At 40.2% G+C, this 21,315-nt stretch overlaps 1 protein-coding gene across 15 annotated transcripts in view; it reads right to left on the bottom strand.

Moving 5' to 3' along the window:
- The window catches only part of ptprsa (protein tyrosine phosphatase receptor type Sa), a 310,811-nt gene that overhangs the window by 45,882 nt on the left and 243,614 nt on the right, over window positions 1–21,315 (bottom strand). For 8 of the 15 annotated variants that reach the window (XR_007424918.1, XM_022669860.2, XM_022669866.2 and 5 more), the window contains 8 exons: window positions 18,162–18,188; window positions 14,373–14,490; window positions 6,966–7,559; window positions 5,627–5,727; window positions 4,484–4,740; window positions 4,162–4,240; window positions 2,692–2,919; window positions 2,198–2,358 (listed from right to left, as the gene is read on the bottom strand). Coding sequence is in view for 14 of the 15 variants with exons in the window: in XM_022669860.2 (XP_022525581.2) it covers window positions 2,198–2,358; window positions 2,692–2,919; window positions 4,162–4,240; window positions 4,484–4,740; window positions 5,627–5,727; window positions 6,966–7,559; window positions 14,373–14,490; window positions 18,162–18,188 (1,565 nt within the window). In the remaining variant the exon portion in view is untranslated. The remainder of the gene's footprint in view (window positions 1–2,197; window positions 2,359–2,691; window positions 2,920–4,161; window positions 4,241–4,483; window positions 4,741–5,626; window positions 5,728–6,965; window positions 7,560–14,372; window positions 14,491–18,161; window positions 18,189–21,315) is intronic. The other 7 variants (XM_049465926.1, XM_049465930.1, XM_049465927.1 and 4 more) reach the window with 2 other exon arrangements.

Genomic DNA, 21,315 nt, shown 5'->3' with positions numbered 1-21,315 from the left:
GATGTGTTATGCTATGTCAGCTGCAGCCTGCGCCCGTGCAAAAATAATAATAGAAAAAAAAAAACAACAACAAAAAATACCCTTTTGCCGTCTGCCATTAACACCCCCCACCACCCCGTCTCTATCTAATTAAAAACATATTTTATGTTGAGGCAGGTTATTTTCTTTCGCCCCTGAAAACAGCAATAAAGTACAGCTAAGCCTTACCTGTCAGGTTTGCTGTTTCCAAAGAAAGCAAGAGAGCGAAATAAATATATAAAGAAGAAAAAAAAACACAGAGAAGAAAGGGAGAGGAAAAAAGGGAGGGAAAAAATCAATACAGTGCATTTAAATTCACAGGGCAGGCGTCAGACACAGCTCATCTGCATTAGGAGAGTCCTGTAAAAGACAGTAAAGTGTGTGTCTGTGCGGGACGAGCCCAATAGGGGGACTATATGATCTCCCGGCAGTTGAGGTCAGGTCCAAGGGCAGGTGGAGGAAACAATATCCTGCAGGGAGACCGGCTCTTGGCTTGGCTACAAAGCTATTAAAGAAGCTCTGTTCCCCTCGACTTTCCAAAGAGGTCAGCCGTGCTTAGCCAGGTTAGCAGCTATTAGATACTCCAGCGTACGCTTTTAATATTTCACTACGCTGTGGATCTCTATATACAGCTATACACACATAGTGCACACTGGAGCTGAACCTAACCTTAGCCCTCAGGCTATGACCTGCTGCTCAGGTGAATGAGCTCCTTTAGCTGCACTGTGTGACTGAAGACTGTAAGACTGTGGAGTACTGGGGTATTTCACACCAGTGCAGGAGCCAACAATGACATAATTGGATGTGGGCGGTGCTTAAAACAGAATACAGGTAGAGTAGAGTATAGAGCGAGCAGTGAGTGAGAGAGAGGGGAGTGGGTTGCTCACATCCCCCAAAAAACAAAGCTAAAGAAGGAGAGCGGAGCAATGCCCCTGCAATCCAGCATTTCAGCTGGATACTTAAGATAGTCTGGACTTCACTGATCTCCATATGGGTGTGTCTTACACAGAGGGGTTGCCAGATTTGCATGTATTCCTCGTAAATTAGACAAATTTAAGAAGAAACTTTGAGAAGTACTTAGCATACATAGCTGCAATGACTAGAGATGCACCAAATATTCAGAGAAAAAAAAATCAGCAAAAGTGAAAAGAACAAAAAAAAAAAAAGTATACCAGACAATGATGTTTCATCAAATTGGTGGTGAATAAATATTCTAAAATTGCATTTATTTTTTTTTTTCTTCACAAATATATGCATTGGTGAAAAAAGTGATAAAACTATTCAAACCCTGCAAAAAAAACAAAAATACCTTCGGTTTTTGAGCTTTGGCCAAACATTTTTTTGTTACCAAAAACATTAATTTTGGTGCACCCTAGCAAAAACAGCTTGCGAGTTTAAATCCTGGGTCACATCACTTCTCCATCAGCAGCTGGATGAAAAATCATTATGCTTTTTCTTATGATGTCCTCTTCCATTATAACTCTTCTGTTGGCTGATGTATCAGAGCTAGAATTCTGCCAATCAGAGAACATTGGCTGTCTAGTGATGCCTCAGAAAAAGGTGGTGTCTGACCTCACATGCATCACTCACTAGTCCTTATCCTTCCAGTGTCGAGAACAATGAAAAAGGTAGGAGGAGTCCTAATGAGGGGGTGGGTTAACTGGCTTAGGTAAATTGGGGGGAAAGAATTGGATAATACATAAATAAATAATAAAATGAAATAAAATAAAATAATAAACTCTGACTATGTTGGTGTGCATCTAAACTGCAGTACAAATGGACCAGTCCTTTAAACAGCATTAACATAAACGTTTCGGTCCAGTTCAGTCCACCTTCTTAGACTAATAAGAACTTATTTGGGTCTATTGTTCGTGTGTAAACACAGTTAATGATGATTCATGCTTGTTCTGCTGTTTTTAATGTTTTTAACTCCTCCTCTGACTCCTCAATTCATCTTCCAGTGCATAAAGAAGTCCTCCTGTTTGTAATGAATTCACAGCCTGCTGGCCTCCAGCTTCCTTAAATTAACTGTTGAATGTATACTAAATATATACAGAAAAGATATTTCTCAGTTTTTCTGCAGATCAACTCCTGTAAACTGTTTTATACGATCATGTTATCTCATTTCTCAATATCTTGTATTACTGGTTCACTGGTTTGAAATGAAGTACTGACTCACTTTTTATAGAGCAGTATAGCGATAACAATGCAGATGATGAAGACCACAGCCAGGACTGGGCCCACCACCCATATGAGGCCATCTCCTCCTGTTTCCATGGGCTGGGGGTCCACGTCTGAGACCACGATGGACTCAGTGAAGGTGCTGGACACAAACATTTTCTACACAGAAATACAGATACACAAAGATAGTGACTGACATCGTTGTAGCAAATAAACCAAAAAAAGCCAATGCATCACTGTCCAAAAAATGTCCCAAATATCTAAAAACAACCTGGGAATCCTTATAAAGAATACTTTATTAACTGTATTTGCAGGCTAGTTATAATAATATTAGGCTGAAACTGAATTAAACATTTTTACAGTTAAACATTGACTGACTAAATTATATATAAATGGTTAAAACAGGGTGTTTCCATCAACTTTCTATTCAGTAAAGGTTTTTCCAGAACATTTAAAGACATTTTCGACAGTTTCAAAGGTATTAATACTCACGGTGCCGGTGGAGTTGAGCTCAGCGAGGATGAAGAAGACATACTCCAGGCCCGGCTCCAGCATTCTGTTCTCAAAGCCGTTGTAGACCATTTGGTTGCCCAGTGTAAAAGTTGAGGGCATAGAGGTGGGCCTGAAGCTGGCGGCGATGTAGGGCTTCTTCATGTCTATCTGCCGCAGCTGTCGGGCGGTGCGCACGTGTCTCTGCTTTATGTTTACATCTTTGAAGAGCTGAGGGGGAGAAGGAGAATAAGAGAGAGAACAGTGAGATAGAATAGAGAGAGAGAGAGATGTTCTTGTGTGTGAAAGCAAACCTTAATGAAGCCCAGAATCAGTAATGGGTGTGGACTTGGGTATTTAGGTATTTGGGACAAGTGGCATACATGTATATAAAAAAAATGTCTGGCAACATTCTGATTGGTTGCTAGCTGGTAAATATGGCTTTATTTCATTTATTTATTCACTCATTCTCTTTCCTGGTCAAAGTTGGGGTGAGATCTGATCCTACTAGCAATCACTGGACACAAGGCAGGATTTCCCCCCTGGAAAAGACACCACTCCATCACAGGATATGTATAAGGTTCAATATCCCATAAATTTTCCCGCTGTTATCGTCTGCTGCCTTGCTCTGCTGCCACTCCAACAATCCTCAGTGCAGAAATACATGAAATAAACGGGAACGGAAGAAAAAAAAACTTGCACTAAAAATACATTGAGAGACGAAGAAGAGGCGTCTCCGCGGGACAGAGCTGTCAGAAGCTGATCAAGATTCATACTGCAAAAAATTTGAAGCTGTTTCAACTAATTCTCCCGCTGCTCCGGAGTCGGTGGGAACATGCTGGCACTGAGCCCAAACTAAAATGAAATGAGTTATCTACTTGGGGATGGAAAAAAACGGACTGGAAAAAAAAAGGCCAATTCCGTAGCTGATACCCTTGTGGCGGTCACGGAGCAAAGTCGGGTGGCTGAAGTGCGGCAGGGTCCCAGAGCGACAACGAAGAGTTGGAAGAAGTAAGAGTAATTCTCCTCTCGTCCTGAGGGAACGCTGCTGAGAATGCTGCAGTGGAGCTCGACTCGGCCTATGCTACGAGATCCATGCAGACAACTATTGCCTTTTTCCACACCACAGTTTTAGACCATAAAAAAGGTACAGATACATTAATTCTGCCCCTATTTGTGCCCATTTTCAAAGCTTAAAATTACAGTCTGAACAGTGCAGTACCACTGGAAACCACAGAAGGCGATACTTCCAAGTAAAACCCATAAAAACACACTGAAACCTGCTGTAACCATATTTCAGCATAGGTCTATATAACACAATTCTGCTATTGGTTCAACCTTTTTTGGTACTATTTTAACTGAACCCTTATATACCCTGATAAAAGGGCAGGGATAGATTTAGAATACAGAAAAAGGAGACATAGCAGTACCTGTTGGAACACAAATTAACAGTGTGGAGGAGCACGTGTTTACCTCATCCAGATCCATTTCTTCTGGGTTTCTCATGGGACCACGACCTTTCTTCAGTGGAACCACCACCACATACACAGATCTGCAAGGAGAAAATGTGAAAAAAATGCTTAAATATAGAGCACAGATGTAAAAAAAAATAAAATAATAAATAAAATATAGAGCACAGAAAAGAATTATCACACACACTGTTTAAGTACTACAACCCAATAAGCACTAGTTAGAAGTCAAAATGTCTCTGATATTGATCAAGCTGAAATCTAATTGCTGTGTGGGATGGCATATGAAAGCAGATGTTATCTTTGTCATGAGGGGCAGCACTCACTTGATCATTTCCCGGTTCTGCAGAGGGGGGAGGATGATGGTGATGGTGTTGTCAGGTTCTCTCTGTGTGTCCAGCTCCGGTTTGTTGACAGGGATAGACGGAGCGGTCCGGGCCACCAACCGGTGCCTGGAGCCTCCATCACTGCTGTCCAGGGGGCAGGAGATGTGGAACTCGTAGGTGCTGTTGGGTCTCAGGTTGGTAATCAGTTCTTTGGTCATCCTAGCATCTATGTTCACCTTCTGGCGGTTGTACTCAATCTGTGGGACAGAGAAAACTCACTGATGCATGGAGGAGAAGGACTAGAACTGGTGATTTTATAAATTTCTGGTTTATTATGGGATGTGTAAGTATCTGACCAGAAAATGACTAAAGCCTGGGGTCACTTTTAACATATATTGGAAAAATGTGTAAAAGCTAAATATATAATGGAAAATATATAATGGTTTGCGATGACTGAAGCCTTGGGCTGAAGAATGTATTGCTCTACAGACTGTTTTCATCTTTATTGACTTGGTTAATGCATATAAACAAGGTATTGTCATGGTGCTGAGATTGAGATTGAGGGATTGAAAATGTTCCGCAAAAATAATATATTTTTATTTATTTTTAAATAGTTGCACCCAGAGGGAAGTATTGGATTGCAATGTTATTCGGAAGGAAGATACCTGGGCAACAGATATTTAATATTTATTGAGATACACACACACGAAAGTAGATGTTCCCACTGCTTTCTGCAGAGTGTGTCCAATTGCATCTCATATATTTTCAGAAAAGGTAGGGCCACTGGTTGCTGGACCATGTGTGACATCAAATAGTTGATCTTGGCACTGATCAAGGTGACTCCACACATGCATTTGTTGGTTGACACCATTAAGAAAAAAGTAGGACCAGTGACTGAAGATTACTGCTGATATTCCATGACAGTCTGGCATCTCTACCCACCATTCCTGTCGATTAATTCCTTTTTTGTTGCAATATTTTTTGTTGAAGAATTAAAGATATTTATAAAATATTACACAACACAATAGTCTTACATTACATTACCATGTGACAAATACCATATTATATATAAATGTGTGCACCTCTAAATCCAATTTAAATGCTTTTCTGAGTGATATGAGTGTCCTGTCTAGTCCCACTCACCTTGCAGGAGTACGGTTGTCTGAAGCGACTGTCTGAGAACTTCCACGTCAGCAGTACTGTCGTTCTGGTGGCCAACTTCACCGTGAAGTTTTTAGGAACATCTGGCCAGACAATACATGTGTATGGGGATGAAAGGAAGAAAAAAAAACAAATAGAGACAGATGCTTTAGTCAAGATGACAGTGGACAGTGAGGTGAGAGAGAGAGCGAGTAAGAGACAGAAAGGGAGAAAGAGAGAGAGAGAGAAAGAAAGAGACAGAGAAAGAAAGAGAGCGGAGAAGAAAGGGTCGGCGTTTGAAGAATCTATTCCCGAGGGGTTTCCTGCAGAGTGGGTGATGTGTGGTGACCGCTGTGAAGGAGGTGGGGAAGGGCGCTTTTGGTTAAGACAAAACAGCACACGACTGGACTGGTGGTGGACACACAGACCAATGGAGGACAGGATCGTACAGAAGTCAGCTGGCTCTGGTGAGCAGTGCCTGTCCAGGGTGGGCAGCAAGGCTGAGCCTATTTGACACTGTGTACACTGAACTATGGTGGTGGTTGAATAGCATAGTGGATAACGCCACTATTATTCTAGAATAGTCTCTAGATATCTATCTATGAAGATCGAGATATAAATAATTGAAAGTCTATATATTAGATATATATTTGTCGTACTGAAACCAGGCACTCTAATCCATAGCCCACTGTTACTGATATCCCACCCCAAGACAGGCACTAGCCAAACTGAGCCAGGGAGAAACAACAGGACAGACCCAAACATATCATGCCCACAGTCGTTTTAGCAGTGCATCTTGGGATGCCATGCTGCAAACCATATCAGTGTGGGGAGAGAATGGGACAGGGGGGCAGGAAGAGGTGGGGATTCTCAAAACAACAAAAAAAAATCCAAAGCAAATGAACTAAATCAAACCAAACAAACTCAAACCTACCCAAAAACTAATTCAATCCTAATTCAACTCAACTCAACTCAACAAGGTGACTCTCCTTTCAGATCCTACCTGGCCATACCTGAGTGGGGGGTGTGGCTAAATGAGTGAGTGTGCTGACTTACAGGAGGCGTGTCTGACCAGTCAAGGTTGCACTTACCTTGCGATTTCGGTGCTCCTCCTTTTTCAAAAACTGACTGACTGATAACTTACTGACTTGGCTTTACCTGGGTTTGGGTTAGTGAGGTGAGTGTCCCCCGCGTTAGATCTAATGTAATCGCTGTGTAGGTGCTTGGGTTGCTGTTTTCAGTGGAGGTGAGGGGAGGTTATGTTGATTTCTGGATTTAGTTGTTTTTTTTTGCTATTTGTCCCACAAAGTGGGGCAGAGAGGCAAGCAAAGCAAAGCCCTACCTGTCGTGAGGGCCACTGTCCGATACTGGACGGACGGGCTGAAGGGCCCTGGACCTACACTGGTGTGTGCACGTATTTTCACATCGTAAATGGAGTTGGGCTTGAGGCTGTTGAGGACGTAGTTGTTCTCAGTGGCGGGAAGACGCAGTTCCAGTGGAATTCCGGCGGCTCCGGCCTCCTGGTAGGCCAAAGTGTACTCTATAATTGCACCGTTGCGCTCAGCCAGGACTGGAGGCAGCCAGGAGAACTGGACGGAGCAGCAGGTGACATTCGAGCCGTCGGTGATTTGTGGGTAGCCCTGAGGAACCTGCTCCGGTAGGCTCAGCTCCTGCACTGCCTCCTCCCCGAAGCCGGAGCGCGACTTGGCGGAGAGTCTGAAGATGTAGGTGGCCCCCCGGTGCATGCTGGGTATGGAGTATTCCTGCTCTTCTGGGCCGAACTCTAGGGTGGCCAGGGGAAGAACATCTTTGCGGCCGAATTGAAGGCGGTAGCCCAGTATATCCAGGCCTGGTGGTACGACCTCCGGAGGCAGCCAGCGGGCCACTGCTGAGTTTTCTGAATCCTGATGGACCCACAGAGACGGGGGTCCTGGAACTGCAAATATACAAACACAAACATGGGAATCAACATTTGTGTGATGTGCAGTTATTGTACTGGGTAACTATAACAGATGTTAAAGAACCATTATTATGAATAACTGAGCATTCCTTCCTTGAGTTCCTCTGGTATGTGGGACAGAGAAGGTAACTCAATCCTGTCACCTAAAGGAATCAAGGTCCATTTATGCTTCTGCATTGAATCTACACTGTAGCCCATGCCTTATACTGTAGTCTATGTCATAACCTGACCTGCACCTTTCCAAGAATTTAACTTCAGCAACTGTGATTGGCCTGTTAATCCACCAACCACTGTTTTAGTGGCAGTGTAACTGCAGAGCAATGCAGTCAAACCAATGCACAATTATTAATTCTCACAATGACATAGACCACTTAGTCTATAGACTCATTTGTGTTCACTCAAAGCAATCAATGCAATCAATTCCTCCACCCTCCAGCAGTGCTCCAAAATTTAGTAAAGGCCTTCCTACTTTTAAATACTCTTGAATTCAGAAGAAACCTATAATAAGCTGATGTCCCAATACTTTTGCCCCTACAGTGTATGCTAGGTACAAGGGGGTTAAGTGAATGATAAGGGAGCAGCAGAAGGTCGCTGGAGTGGTACAGAATTTAATCCATAAAGAAAAGTGCTAGCAACAGGAGAACAGGAAAGAGGAATATAAGTGCCTCAGAGCAAAGGGAGAGAGAGAGCGAGAAAGAGAGAAAGAGATGAAGGTGATGAGGGACACAGTGCAATCTGCCACAAAGCGAGGACAGCGGGGGTCAGCATGTCCGTGATTGCGGCGGCACACCGCGACTCCACTTCAGTGCAGCGTGCCGGCCAACACACACCTCTCTCAATCCCTCGCAATGGGGCCTCAGGCACGTTTCCCATCACGCCCCGCATTAATGGCTGCTGTTGACACACAGGCCCTGATTGAGAAAGGATTGGGTTACGCTTTGATTTCCTCTCTCCTCATTCCTACTCTCTCCCTCCCTCTGTCTCTCTCTCGCTCTCTCTAATTTCCAACCCACTAAATGCCCTCCTCATATCCAGAGGGGGGGACGAGAGCCCCACAAGGGCTTCTGGGAGAAGGAGGAGGAGAAGATTAGACTATGGAGTGATGACCCTAGTACTGCTATACTGTATGTTTAAGCTGCACTGCTGTAACTCACAGCAGTCAGATAGAGGCTGATTCTGCAAAATATATGTGTTCAAAGGAGAATCGCTTTGTTCCAGAGAAACGTGACAGAATGTTCATAACAGTGGAGGATGGAACTAACTGGTAAAATGGTAATCACTTAAGTTTGTAGACCATGGAGCAGAAGAATGTCATTGGATGCCAATGTCTTTGTATCTTTGTTAACTTGTGGCTCTCTTCTTTTAGTTAGGCTGTTACTGTAACATCGGTACCACTTTAAAATAAGACTACCTTTATAAAGTGTTTATAAATGGTTTATAAATTAGATTATTACTTTATATTGATTAGGTTGTAAATGCCTTAAAAACCATTGATAAGCAGTTAAAACACATCAATTAAAAAAGCAACAGTGCAATTAAGTAATTTAATTTAGGTAAATAGTTAAACATACTTAGAAATATATTAATATGACAGACATAATGCTGATTGATGGAAAACACAAAGTAAAATCACTATCTAGATCTGAGGTTCGACAGTATATATCAGCTCACTGCTGCCATTTCTACTGCTTATTAATAGGTTATAAGTATTTGCAACCTAATTAATAACCATTAATAAACTTATTTATTAACCATTCAGAAACCCTTTTCCAGGGCTCATCCAGGGTTTTATGTACTATGTTTTTTAATCTCTTTAAATTTTTGTCATATTACTAGTCATTTCTATTAAGCCAAGCTGCTTTGCGACACTTTTAGGTGCAATGTTTATGTCCATGTTTAAACCCCAAATGACGTGAAACCTGCTGATGAGGCGTTGCTAAAATCATCTCATGTTAGTATGCATATTCTCACGTGTTAGTACTCAAGTTTCACAGGTCTGACTGGACCCCTAGTGTTTGGCCTTGACTGTATCCAGCCGGACAGTGTGGTATTGTTTCAAGAATTGACTGGGTCCAGTCAGACAGTGTGATATTGTTTCAGTAATTAGACAGTGCCGCTCTCCCTATGTGCGCGCGTCCTCCTCCCGCTTTGGTAGGTGAAGAACTTTGCACGCACAGAGAGAGAAAGGCCGCACTGTTCGTCCCGAAGTCTCCTTTGTATCAATTCAGTTCGTACAGAGTGCACTAGCTGATGATTGATGGCCGTTAGTCAGAGACATGCAGTGAACGAAATGCTTCAAGCATGAGCTACGCAAGTCACACAATAGATTTCATATGTTATATGTTAATGTGTTAGTAGCGCGTGGTTAGTCCGCCATATAATAGGTCCTATGTGTTAGTAAATGCCTTATGTATCATGTGGGTTAATTTGTCACAATAAAGTCTGTGTTAGTCACATGCCTGATCAAACAATGTTTTACTATATATGTAAAGAATATATATTGTGATTATTGGTTAATCTTCTATATAAATGCGTATAAAATACACTGTGAGTAAATGATCAAATACAATGTGAGTCTTGGTTAATGCATATAAAATACAAGGTTTCACACAATGATTATGTAATTATAGATACTAAGTTAAGTAATCATAATTGAAAGATATTTGTCAATACACCCAAGGTATAATAAACAGTTACTCTTCAATACAAAAATACTCAAACCTTTCAAAAATAATCATTACTGTCAATTAAATGATTTACCACAACGTGTTATTGCTCACCTACTGTATACAACCATGCAATTTCCATTATCCACCACTAGGGGTCATGGGCTCTATACTGAAAACAACTTTGATTATATTATATACAAATAATTAAATAGCAAAGTTACCCACAGCAGGTGTGTTACAAAATACTGTATCATTAGTCCCATAATCCTGCTGTAAATAAGGTATATTTGTTTGTCTGGTGAATGATCGAAAGCGGATAGGTCTGGACGGAGCTCCCAGCGGCCAGTGGAGGCTTTGTGCTCAATAATGGAGCTTCAATCAATCACGGCCATGTCTCTCCTCCTGGACAACATGCCGCATCAAAAAGATCAATAGTGGGACATTTGCTGTGAGATCAAGGTGCTGTAAAGCAATGATTCCACCCTCTAATCTTTATATTGATAAGGTTCCTCAGCCCCTGCTAAAAACACCAGACATTACTGCGTGTGGCAGAGTCGGAATTGACCAGCCATACATCAAAGCCCCCTGCCTTGGCCAGCTCATTCCTTTCCAATGCTTTATTGGATCTATTCCACCATACAGATCATACCTCAGACAGTTTTCAGTCACCATTACCTCATATGTGCTAATCGTAGGCTATCGATTAGCACAGGTCTGAGATTAAGGGTGAACGAATAGCTGGACGGCTAACTGCAGGCTATCCTCAGCCAGAGAATGCATTAGCAAGTGTGTATTAGCCTATATGTGTGCTTTACAATATACAGTATGTAAATTTGTGTGTGTGCGTACGTTAGTAACTGTGTGGTAGTAAGTATATGAGCGTATATAGACGCATAGGTATATATCTGTATTAGTAAAGGTTTAGCACCCTACTGTACTGTAGGTGTGTTAGCATAAAGGTTATTTTTATTATGTGTGTATTTCTGTAAGTGCATGGTAGTGTGTGTGTGTGTGTGTGTTAGCACAACTGATGCAAATTAATTGAGCTAAATGATTTAATTAGTAGATGTGTCTACAAACATTTGGACATATTTAGTGTATGTGTATAAGCGTGTGTATGTGTGTTGGGTGTGTGCATTTAGTGTTTAGTGTGCGTACATTAGCATGTGTGTGTATGTGTGCTTTGTATGCAAGAATTAGTGTGTGTGTATGTGTGCGTGTGTATTAGCAACAGTGAATGTATTAGCATGTATATGTAGTGTGTGTGCTTTAGGCTTTAGTATGCATGGACGTGTGCACATTAACGTGTGTGTGTGTGTGTGCACACTGGTGGGCATTAGCATGTGTGTATATTGCATTGCATAACAGCATGTGTGTTAGCATTAGTGTGTATGTATGGGTGCACATTAAAGTTTGTGTGTGTCTGTACACTGATGTATGTTAGCATGTGTGTATATCAGAATATATAGTAATGTGTGTTAGCTTTACGGTGTATGTATGTGTACACTTTTACTTGTGTGTGTCTGTACACTGGATATCAGAATATATAGGAATATGCATTACATGTGCTTTAGTGTATGTATTAAAATAAGTGTTATCGCTAGTGTGTGTTAGCATGTGTGAATGTATTACTATATGTATTAGCTTTAGCGTGCACATATTAGCATGTGTGTGTGTGTGCTTTAGGCCCTTAGTTTGCATGTATGAGTATGAGTGCAAATTAATATATTAGCATGTATATTTATTGTGTGTGCTTTAGACTTTAGTGTGTGTATGTTAGAATATGTATTAATGTGTGTTAGCTTTAGTGTGTACACATACATATGTGTGTGTGTTAGCATATGTGTAAAGTAGCATCTGTGAATGTATTATTACGTGTGTTAGCATTAGTGTATACATATTAGCACGTGTGTGAATGTTTAAAGTGTGTGTGTGTGTGTGTGTGTGTGTGTTAGCTAGCGTATATGTGTGTGTTTGTGAGGAGCTCTAAAGCCTATCTCCCGCAGGCAGCAGGGCGGAGGCGGGGGAGTGCCTCTTTTCACTCAGCGCTTAGCGTGGCACCGAGGGTCCGTCAGCGCCTGAAAGGGGGGTCGGCCCTTATCAATGGGACGAGGCGCGAGCTTAAGTTGTCTGACAGCACAATGTCCCCGAAATGAAGCATGAAAGTGCCCAGAGTGCTTCCTCTGAGCCCTCATTGGCCGAGCTCGCTCGCCCCGCTGTCACATGAAAGACCATGATGCTCTTTACCTAAGAAGGGCTAAGTCCGTTTTCTGCTTCCTCTCTTATTCCCTTTATTTATTTATATATTTATTTATTTATTTCACTTAAGCTCCTTCTCCACAGTCTCAGAAATGAGAAGAGGAAGGATGGGGGAGTCGGGTGGAAGTCGGGGGTCACGGTTCTTCCACTTTGAGAGAGATGGAGCTTCTGGCTGAGGCACATCACTCAGAGTTTGTGTTTGTGAGCGAGTGTGTGTGATAGGCAGCCATGGCGGAGCCGTCACACACTGACACCTGTGATAGGCGCACACACACACGCACACACACACCTGTCACACTGGAGGATGGATCGCAGCAGTGCTCTCGAGCTTCAGTGGCACTGAAACCGGCTGGTGCCGTAAGCTTCAGAGGTTCTGAAGGTCTGAAAGAATCACCTGCTCTGACCTAAACTCTTGATTACACTAAACTCTATATTACAGTACATTTCCCTTCCATCCAATATTGACATTTATCAACACACAATCTAAAAAAGGTTTTTTTTATTTATAACAATAGTAGAACCCTTCTGCAGCTATAAATAACCATTTTGTCCCACAAATAATCACTGACTAGAGGTCCAATCATTTTACCAAGCAAAAAAACATTTATGCATTCAAACTCAATATTTTTTTTAAAGGTTCAATATAGTATTTGAATCATCACAATTGTGGAACCTTTTTGGAGCTATTTTTTTTAAATAATATGTTCAGTCAAAGAAGTATTTATGCATTTAAATGCATTAAAAAACAGCAAAAATGATTCTAAATAGTACTTAAAAGGGTTTATTTTATTTGCAAATAGAGCTTTTAAGAATTCACAATGTACAAGAAGTCTTTAGTAAGTTGGAAGAACCATTTAACTAGACAGATAATCTGTTTTACTCTAGGCTAAAGAGGATACCTGACTAAACAAACATCTACTACAGTTTTCCTCTTCTGTTTGAAGAACCAGTAAACCTGTTTAAATATGTTAAAACTATTGGACTGATCCTGAAACTTAATTGGAAAATCTATATAAGAGACAGATTATTTTATATTTTATAAGGCAAAAAAAAATTAAATACATATTTTCATTTATATATTTGTTTATATATTTACTTGTTATAATGCCAGTTATATTTATTATTATTCTTTCATTTTAATGCAGACCCACTTTCCCCAGTAGTAGTGCCCCCTGGCTTTAGGGTACCAAACTACAGGCTAAACTAAATCATCTTAGCTTGTGTGGAGATGTGGAGAACTTGCATTTTCACTCCATCTTTCCCACTGCCACCAGGGTGGGCCTATCCTGTTGTCAAGGGGGGGGGGGGGGGGGTTGACTCCGCCTCTGCCTTCTACACATGGCAGAATCTACAAGGGTTCAGATGCTACAAGACCTAGGCGACATCAGGGCCTAAAACTTCAGATTCAGTATTCAGAATTCTAATCAAAGATTTATATTCAGATGTTCTTTCCGTTCAAATTGTAATGATTTTGTTTTTTTCTAAAATGGAAACTCCACCCGGATTATTCCAGAACACAGTGCATGTTCTTCTAAGTTCTTAAAACACCAACACAAGAAAAGCTGCAGCAATCCACACAGCTCTGCTCTCCACTTCCTCCTTTTATCTTTAATAAGAGCAGCTCGCAGGTGTAATGATCAGTCCACACCATAAAGCACGGCCAGTTCCTGCAGCACACTGCCGCCGCCGCTGCTGCTGCCACAGCCACAGCCGCTCTACACCTTCCTTTATTGCTCTTTTCCCTCCTGCGTTATGTATTCTGCTCATTGCTCTTTTTTTCATCAGAGTGAATTCCCCGCAGGGTCATTCTGCAGTGTGTAAAGCTCAGGGTGTGTGTAATGATAACTGCATTAGCACTCACCTGCTCCCTTGGTCACCACCAGCTTGGGTTTGCTGCGAGCGCCATCTCCCTTGGTGGTGTAGGCTGCCACTGTGATGGAGTAGGTAGTGTCTGGCTGCAGGCCCCCAATGACCATCTCCTGCAGTTAGTGGACAAGAGTCAGCGTTTGTGTTTTGAATAAAACACTGAAGTTTCCCAGACCTGCCGGAGACCTTCTGCACCCAACACCAGCTTTCATTTCACCCACTCTTTAAAACCGCTTCTGCTCCATGCAGCGTCTTTACAGGGGCCAGCAGCGCTTTATTTACCTGCTAGTGTTCAACTGTTCAGTACATAACTTAGTATTGATTTCTGTGGGATTAATGTGACTAACGACTAGGGCCAATAATGATTTTTATTTCATTTTGGGTTAATTTTGGTATTTTGATGTTTTTTAATGATTTTATCTAGTATTAACGTGCAATTTGCACAGTTCTACCAGCTTAACAAAATCCTTTAATCAAGTGTTTTTTATACAGTATGAATCTGCATATTGCACAGTTTGAGCATTTGCGAGTAATGCTTTGTGGTTTGATTTTAAATCCAGTATGAATCTGCAGTTTGTAGATTTTACCGTTTTACAGTAACAACTGTGGACTGATTTAATCATCAATCAATATGAATCTGCACTATTGGTACTTCTAAATGTTTAGAGATTTAAATTCATTATGAATCAATTGGCAATCCCAGTTTATCAGATTGATGGTAATATTTCTGGAGATCTTTTATCCAGTATGAATCAGAAATTTGCATTGTTTTAGCAGCTTGACAGTTTTTTTTTGTGGAATAGTTTCAACCCAGTATGAATCCACAGTGTGTATGTTTTACAGTTTAAAAATAATAAGACTTAGGACTAATCCAGTATGAATTTATAGATCCATATATTGATTATTAAGAGAATACAGGTTATTGATGATTATTCTTGAATAATACGATCCAATATTGATTATTAACTGAATAACATGATTTAGTAGAGATCATCATCTAAAAAATGAGACCCCTTTTAATTATTAGCCAAAATATATATATACTATTGATTATTAACAAAATAATACGTCAGTTACCTCATGTGATGTCAATTCTTTTCTTGTTTTTTTCAGCATCAACTAATGAAATACTCTCTGATTCCTCAGGAGGCAGCACACCTACAATTACTTGGATAAAATCAATCCTGGGCAGCAGCTCCACCTCTGCATGCTACTCATGTGCTGATATTTAACACCAATTCATTACGGACGGCGAGTCCTCAGGCTTCCCTCTCTCGCTCTTCTCTCCTGTGAACCTTCTAGAAAACGTGCGAGGGGAATTAATGCAGGGGAAGCCTGAGCAAACAGCTCGGCTGAATAATGAATTTCCGCAGATCGGCTGCTAATCTGTGTGCACACACACTTTCGGTGGGTCATTATTTTCCTGTAGTTGCCGTGAAAGCAGGGGCCCTAGATCAATGGGAACGAGCGCCAGGAGAGAGGGGGAAATGAATGCTGAGTGTTTGCAGGGAAAGCAGAAAGATGTTGGCGAGGGGCTGAGAGAGCCTCCATCTACACACTGAAACACACTCATCTATGTTCTACTGACAGTGAAGAACAGGGAGCCATGCAGATCTGTGTGTTACTTAAAAAAGAAACAAAAGCATCACGATTCACAAAAACAAAAAATCCACATTTCTACTGAGTAAAACGGGGCTGCTGGACATGCTAATACAGGCGTCATTAGCGATGTATTGATTTTTCTAATACTGATATTGCAGACAGTGGCAATAAGCCAATCACTGTACCATTAATCCTGTACGAGAAACACTTCAATTTTATATTTACTTTTATTTATTTACATACAAAACATTAAAACTGTAGTTAATAAAAAATAATTAAAACAGTCTATTTTGAAGTAATAGTGGTTTTAAATCCAGAATGAATTTGTAGCATTACAAATAATGTGATATACTGGTTTTTCAAATACTGATATTGCAGAGTGTGGCAATAAGCAAATTACTGTACCATTAATGCCATATGAGAAACTTTCACTCTGGAATAATATCAGTCTACTTTTATATTTATTTTTTTTATTTACATACAAAACATTAAAACTATAGTTAATAAAAAAACCTATAGTTAATAATATAGTTAAAAAAACTATAGTTTAAAAAAATAATAATACAGTCTATTGTGAAGTTGAAAATAAATAAAAGCACATCCAATAGGTTTATCAAATTCACAGCCTGACAACCACATTTGTGGGACAGCTTTAATCCAGTATGAATTGGCAGTGTTACTGATTTTTACAGTTTGGCTGTACAAAAAGTGGTGTGAATTTGCACTGTGTATGGTTTTCTTAGATTGATAGTAAACATTTTAGAATGACTTTAATCCAATATGAGTTGTTTGTAGTCTCTCTAGTTTTATCAGTCACCCATTACCAGTAATTATTATTGAGTGACATAATGCAAAATGAAACTTCAGTGTGTGTGTGTGTTTGGAGGTGTTTTAATACAGTATTTGCAGTATGAATTTGACTTCTGTGTCATTTCCTCAGTTTGACTGTAAAACAGGTGTGGCATATTTGAATACAGTATGAAATCGCAATATGTGTGTGTGGTTTCAACAGTCATTCAGTAACAGGGTTCTTTAATTTTAATGCTTTTTAAGACCTTTTTTAGACCACAATAAGTATAATTTTACCCAACATAATTACCCAAAAATTTAGTCATATTTTCATTGGTAGAAAATAAGCTGTTGTATTGGAAATCAAAATTTGACACAGCTAACTCACGGCTAATGTTACCATGTTATCTAGCATGCAGCTAATATTGTATAGCTTGCCACTAACCTGAGTTCTCCCCATGGTCACGTGGCTAACTCGCTGCTAATGTTACTATGTTAGCTACCTCACCGCTAATGTTAGCTAGCTCTCCGTTAACCTTAGTTCTCTTTCCTGTAACAATGGCTAACTCACTGCTAAAGTTAGCATGTGTTTACCCACTGTATTAAACGGTATTAAACACACCGTCTGAAAATTCAATACCTACAGCAAATTTACAGTAAATTTAAGACAATATAAGACCTTAATTACCCGGGTTTTAATTTTTAAGACATTTTAAGACTTTGTAAGGACCTGCAGGAACACCGAGGAATAATTATGGAGTGTTTTTAAATCCAGTATGAATTTTTAGCATCATAAAAGGTGTGATTTAATTCAGTTTGAACCTGCATTGTGTATGGTATATCCACAATCTAATAGTAGCAATATTTGTGGAGTGGTTTTAATACAATATAATCTTCTATATAATATATAAATAATATTAAAAGAAAAAAAAACAAGTAAAAAAAACAAACAAAAAAAAAAAACAATGTGTTTTCCTTCAGTATCACTTGTCAGCTTGTCTTTAGCCTCTTGAGCTTCATTGCGCTATCACACAAAATACAATGCAATACAACACTTCACAGCACCACTGCACAACAAGGCACATCACACACATACACACACACACACACACACACACTCACAATACATCAATACAGTCAGGCATTAACGAGCACTGGGCATTGCATCACCCCCTCAGCATGTCATCACTGGTGTGTTCTCATTGGCACACTCATCTCAGATCAAAGAGCCCAACATAGCAGCCCAGCCGTCGCTTTAAGGCCGGTTTAAGTGGCCCGGGCTGGCCGTGTCCACTCCACACCGTCTGAACGTCTGAACGCTCAGGCTGATGCAATGCCGCGTGCTTTATTATTTTTTTAGACTACAGCAAACTCTCCGCATCTCTGTACTCACATATTCGGCCGTGTCGTCCGTTTCCCACTGACCCCCAAACCCAAGAGAGGAGAGCGCAAGTGAAAGCAATTTTCAAGAGAAAGAAAGAGAGAGAGAGAAGAGGAATATGAAAAAAAAGACGAGAGGGAAGAGAGGGAAAAGAGTGGCACTGAGGCAGACGACTTTCGAAAAGAGTGTTTTAAAAGTAGGTCATGAGGAAAAGAAAAGGGGAAAAAAAGGAGCAGCCCTGTTCAAGGATTCCGTTCACTCCGCCTGTCAATTTGGGACTTCATTCACTTCTTCCAGCAAGCAGATTTTCCCATCTGTAGGTCTACTACACATCCGTTTATAGCCTAATGCATTACACATAAAAGAATGTATTTATAGTAATTTATGCACCATTCACTTCCATTAACACACTCCTGGATTGTGAGCGCAGTCGCTCAAGAGCTACCTTCAAAGGGTCTTCAGGGTAAAGTGAAAGACTGAGTGGATGCGCCTCTATAGACGTGAGAATTCTGCTTTATCTCGATCCGTGGAATGTACTGGAACAAGGTTAAATCGGCACTGAAACACTCTTGCATCAGATACCAGATAACCAGGGCCCAATTTCATATAGAGTTAAATACAGAGTTTATGCTCACTTACAGTACCAGTCTGACCAGAGTTGTTCTCATCATTTTTACTTTTACAAATTTTCCACTTGTTGGAATGATAAAATTTGATATTTTCAAACTCTTAAATAACAGAAACTTTTAAAATAATATAAAACAATGCTTCAAAGGGTTCAGTGAGAAATACCATAGAAAACCATCTTGGTTGAACCATGGTTGATACCCTGATGTGCCAAAAGTCATTACAAAAGTGTGGCTTGGGAATTCTCACATCTGACCAGCATTGCCCAAGACAAGGCACTGTGATTTATAGTAATGTAAATTTGGGCAAGGATTGATAATGGGGGCTCCAGATGGATGGGACATTACATTTTTCAGGAAGTTTGCAGGCATTTAATGTACCTCGCTCCACAGTATCATACATATAAACCATAGAAGGCATTATTACCATCCACAGTGGACAGCACAGTCTGTGGTAATGATTGTGACTGGCGGCATCTGGCTAGAAATTTTCAACATTTTAATATTCTTCTATGACATTTTACAAAGAACTCTTTGAAGCACATTTATTTTTAAGAGTGTACAGATTTACGCAGTGATTGCAAAAGATGAGCAAAACAAATCAAAGCATTTTATATTTTAGATTCTTCACTGATTTCCCCCGCTGTGACTTCATGCTGCTTTACTCTGTTTTTACTCTTGGTGGTTTCTCAAGTAGCTTTATGAGGAACCTCCTGGGATGTGTGTTCAAACAGAGTTGAAGATGACACACACATGCTGAGACCCTGTTAGCTTTTTAAAGTTTTTTTTTTTGTATATGGTGGCATGTTTTTAAGGGTTTAAGGGTTAGAGGTCCTGAATGTCAGTTTGAATCATTGAAGTCATTGTGATCTATGAATCCCATTCTGTAAAACTAGCTTCCAATATTATTTATGGTTATTAACAAAGTTCTGCTCATAGAATGGTGATATACTGAGCATCCAAACATATTAAATATTGTGTTTTTTTATAGCAAATTTGACTCCAATTTAGGCTAGGCAATAAAGTGTCCTCCAGTTAGAGTGGTCTTAATTACATTACCGTTAAACAAGACTAAAACCAGCCCTGCACATTTTAGCGGTTTCCTGCTTTACCACACTACCTTCAACTCAGGCAGAGATTGTACATGGATTAGGTGTTATAGAAAAGAGTTATAACCTGGAATAGCGCAGGTTGCCTTTATTTCAACCAGAACCTAAGAAGCTCAACTGCTGTAACTCAATATCAATAGAGTTTAACATGCTTGGAGGAGAACACTAACTACCAAAGAATGATGAAGGCTAGTTTTGCTCGCTTGGACTTCCAGGTACACAAGGTTGAGGCACTGCCAGAACTGAACTCAAAATCTCTTCATTATAGATGAGAATTTCAACCGAGAAAAGTTTTAAATGCACAGTTTAAGATTTGGAATTAAATTCCTACATAAGCATCAACATGACTATTTTTATTAGAGATGGAACCCTTAGAGCTTTTGCATCAAAGTGCACCATGTTAACTTGTGGCATGTTAGCTTGAGGCTAAAATATTAGCTTGTGTGTATCATAACAAGATAATAATAAAAATAATTCTGAATGCTCTAATGAGCTGCAAATAGAAACACTATCATATACACATTTATTATTTAGATAGCTTAGAAAAAGAAGTCTTTACATCCAATTATCTTGAAAACGCTTAAAAACAAAACTAATACAAATGTTTGACTGGTACTGCATGTGAACCAAATATGTCAGAGTCCAATAGTGCCTATTACTAACTCCAAAATATTAAAAATTCCTCAAGATCCCAAGCCGCTTTTCTACACTTCAAATATATAAAACAGTTAACTGTGATTAAATAAAAATGATACAATATGTCCTTGCTACAACCAGCGATGCCTTTGAGGTTTATACAGAGTTCTACAGAGTTGAGCCAAAGCTCTGGTTCATTGACATCCACTTCCCAACTCCTCCACTGTTCTTTCCTACATTCTAATTTCATACTCTACGCTGTCACAGTCTTCCTGCACTCTGAATGCTCAGGTATCTCCTCCTGAGCTGTGCGCTTGGTGCCTTGACACCAGTGGAATAATCAGCTTCAGCGTGCTGTTATCTGCAGGAGAGGGTCTGGCAGGTTTAACTCAGCCTTACGTTTCTCTACACTGGGAGATAAGAGCTTATAGACCACTCATGGATCGTATTGTGGACGAGGGCTATGAAAGAAAAAGAGCCAAGCTATGTAAGAGGTTCTATAGAGCATTTACAAAGCAGTGAGAGGCACTGGGTGGGTGGGTGGGGGGGGTTTGTTTGGTACAGAATGTAGCAGGGGTGTAAACATGTTGCTTCTGCTGTCTTTAAACTGATTAATTTTGATGGACTGTAATACAATTCAAGGGACTATTTTTGTGTGTTTTGGCTGATATAGAAATATAGGTAATTTGAAAAATGCATCTGTATTATACACTAATTATCAAATAAATAGTAACACCCAGAAGGAAGTATCGGACTTGAATGCTATTTGGGAAGAAAAAAAGATTACCAGGAACA

The sequence above is a fragment of the Astyanax mexicanus genome, chromosome 16 (genome assembly GCF_023375975.1).
Source record: "Astyanax mexicanus isolate ESR-SI-001 chromosome 16, AstMex3_surface, whole genome shotgun sequence".
NCBI classification, from domain to species: domain Eukaryota; kingdom Metazoa; phylum Chordata; class Actinopteri; order Characiformes; family Acestrorhamphidae; genus Astyanax; species Astyanax mexicanus.
The sequence above is the reverse complement of the archived record's forward strand: the minus strand, read 5'-3'. Positions and strand labels throughout refer to the sequence as shown.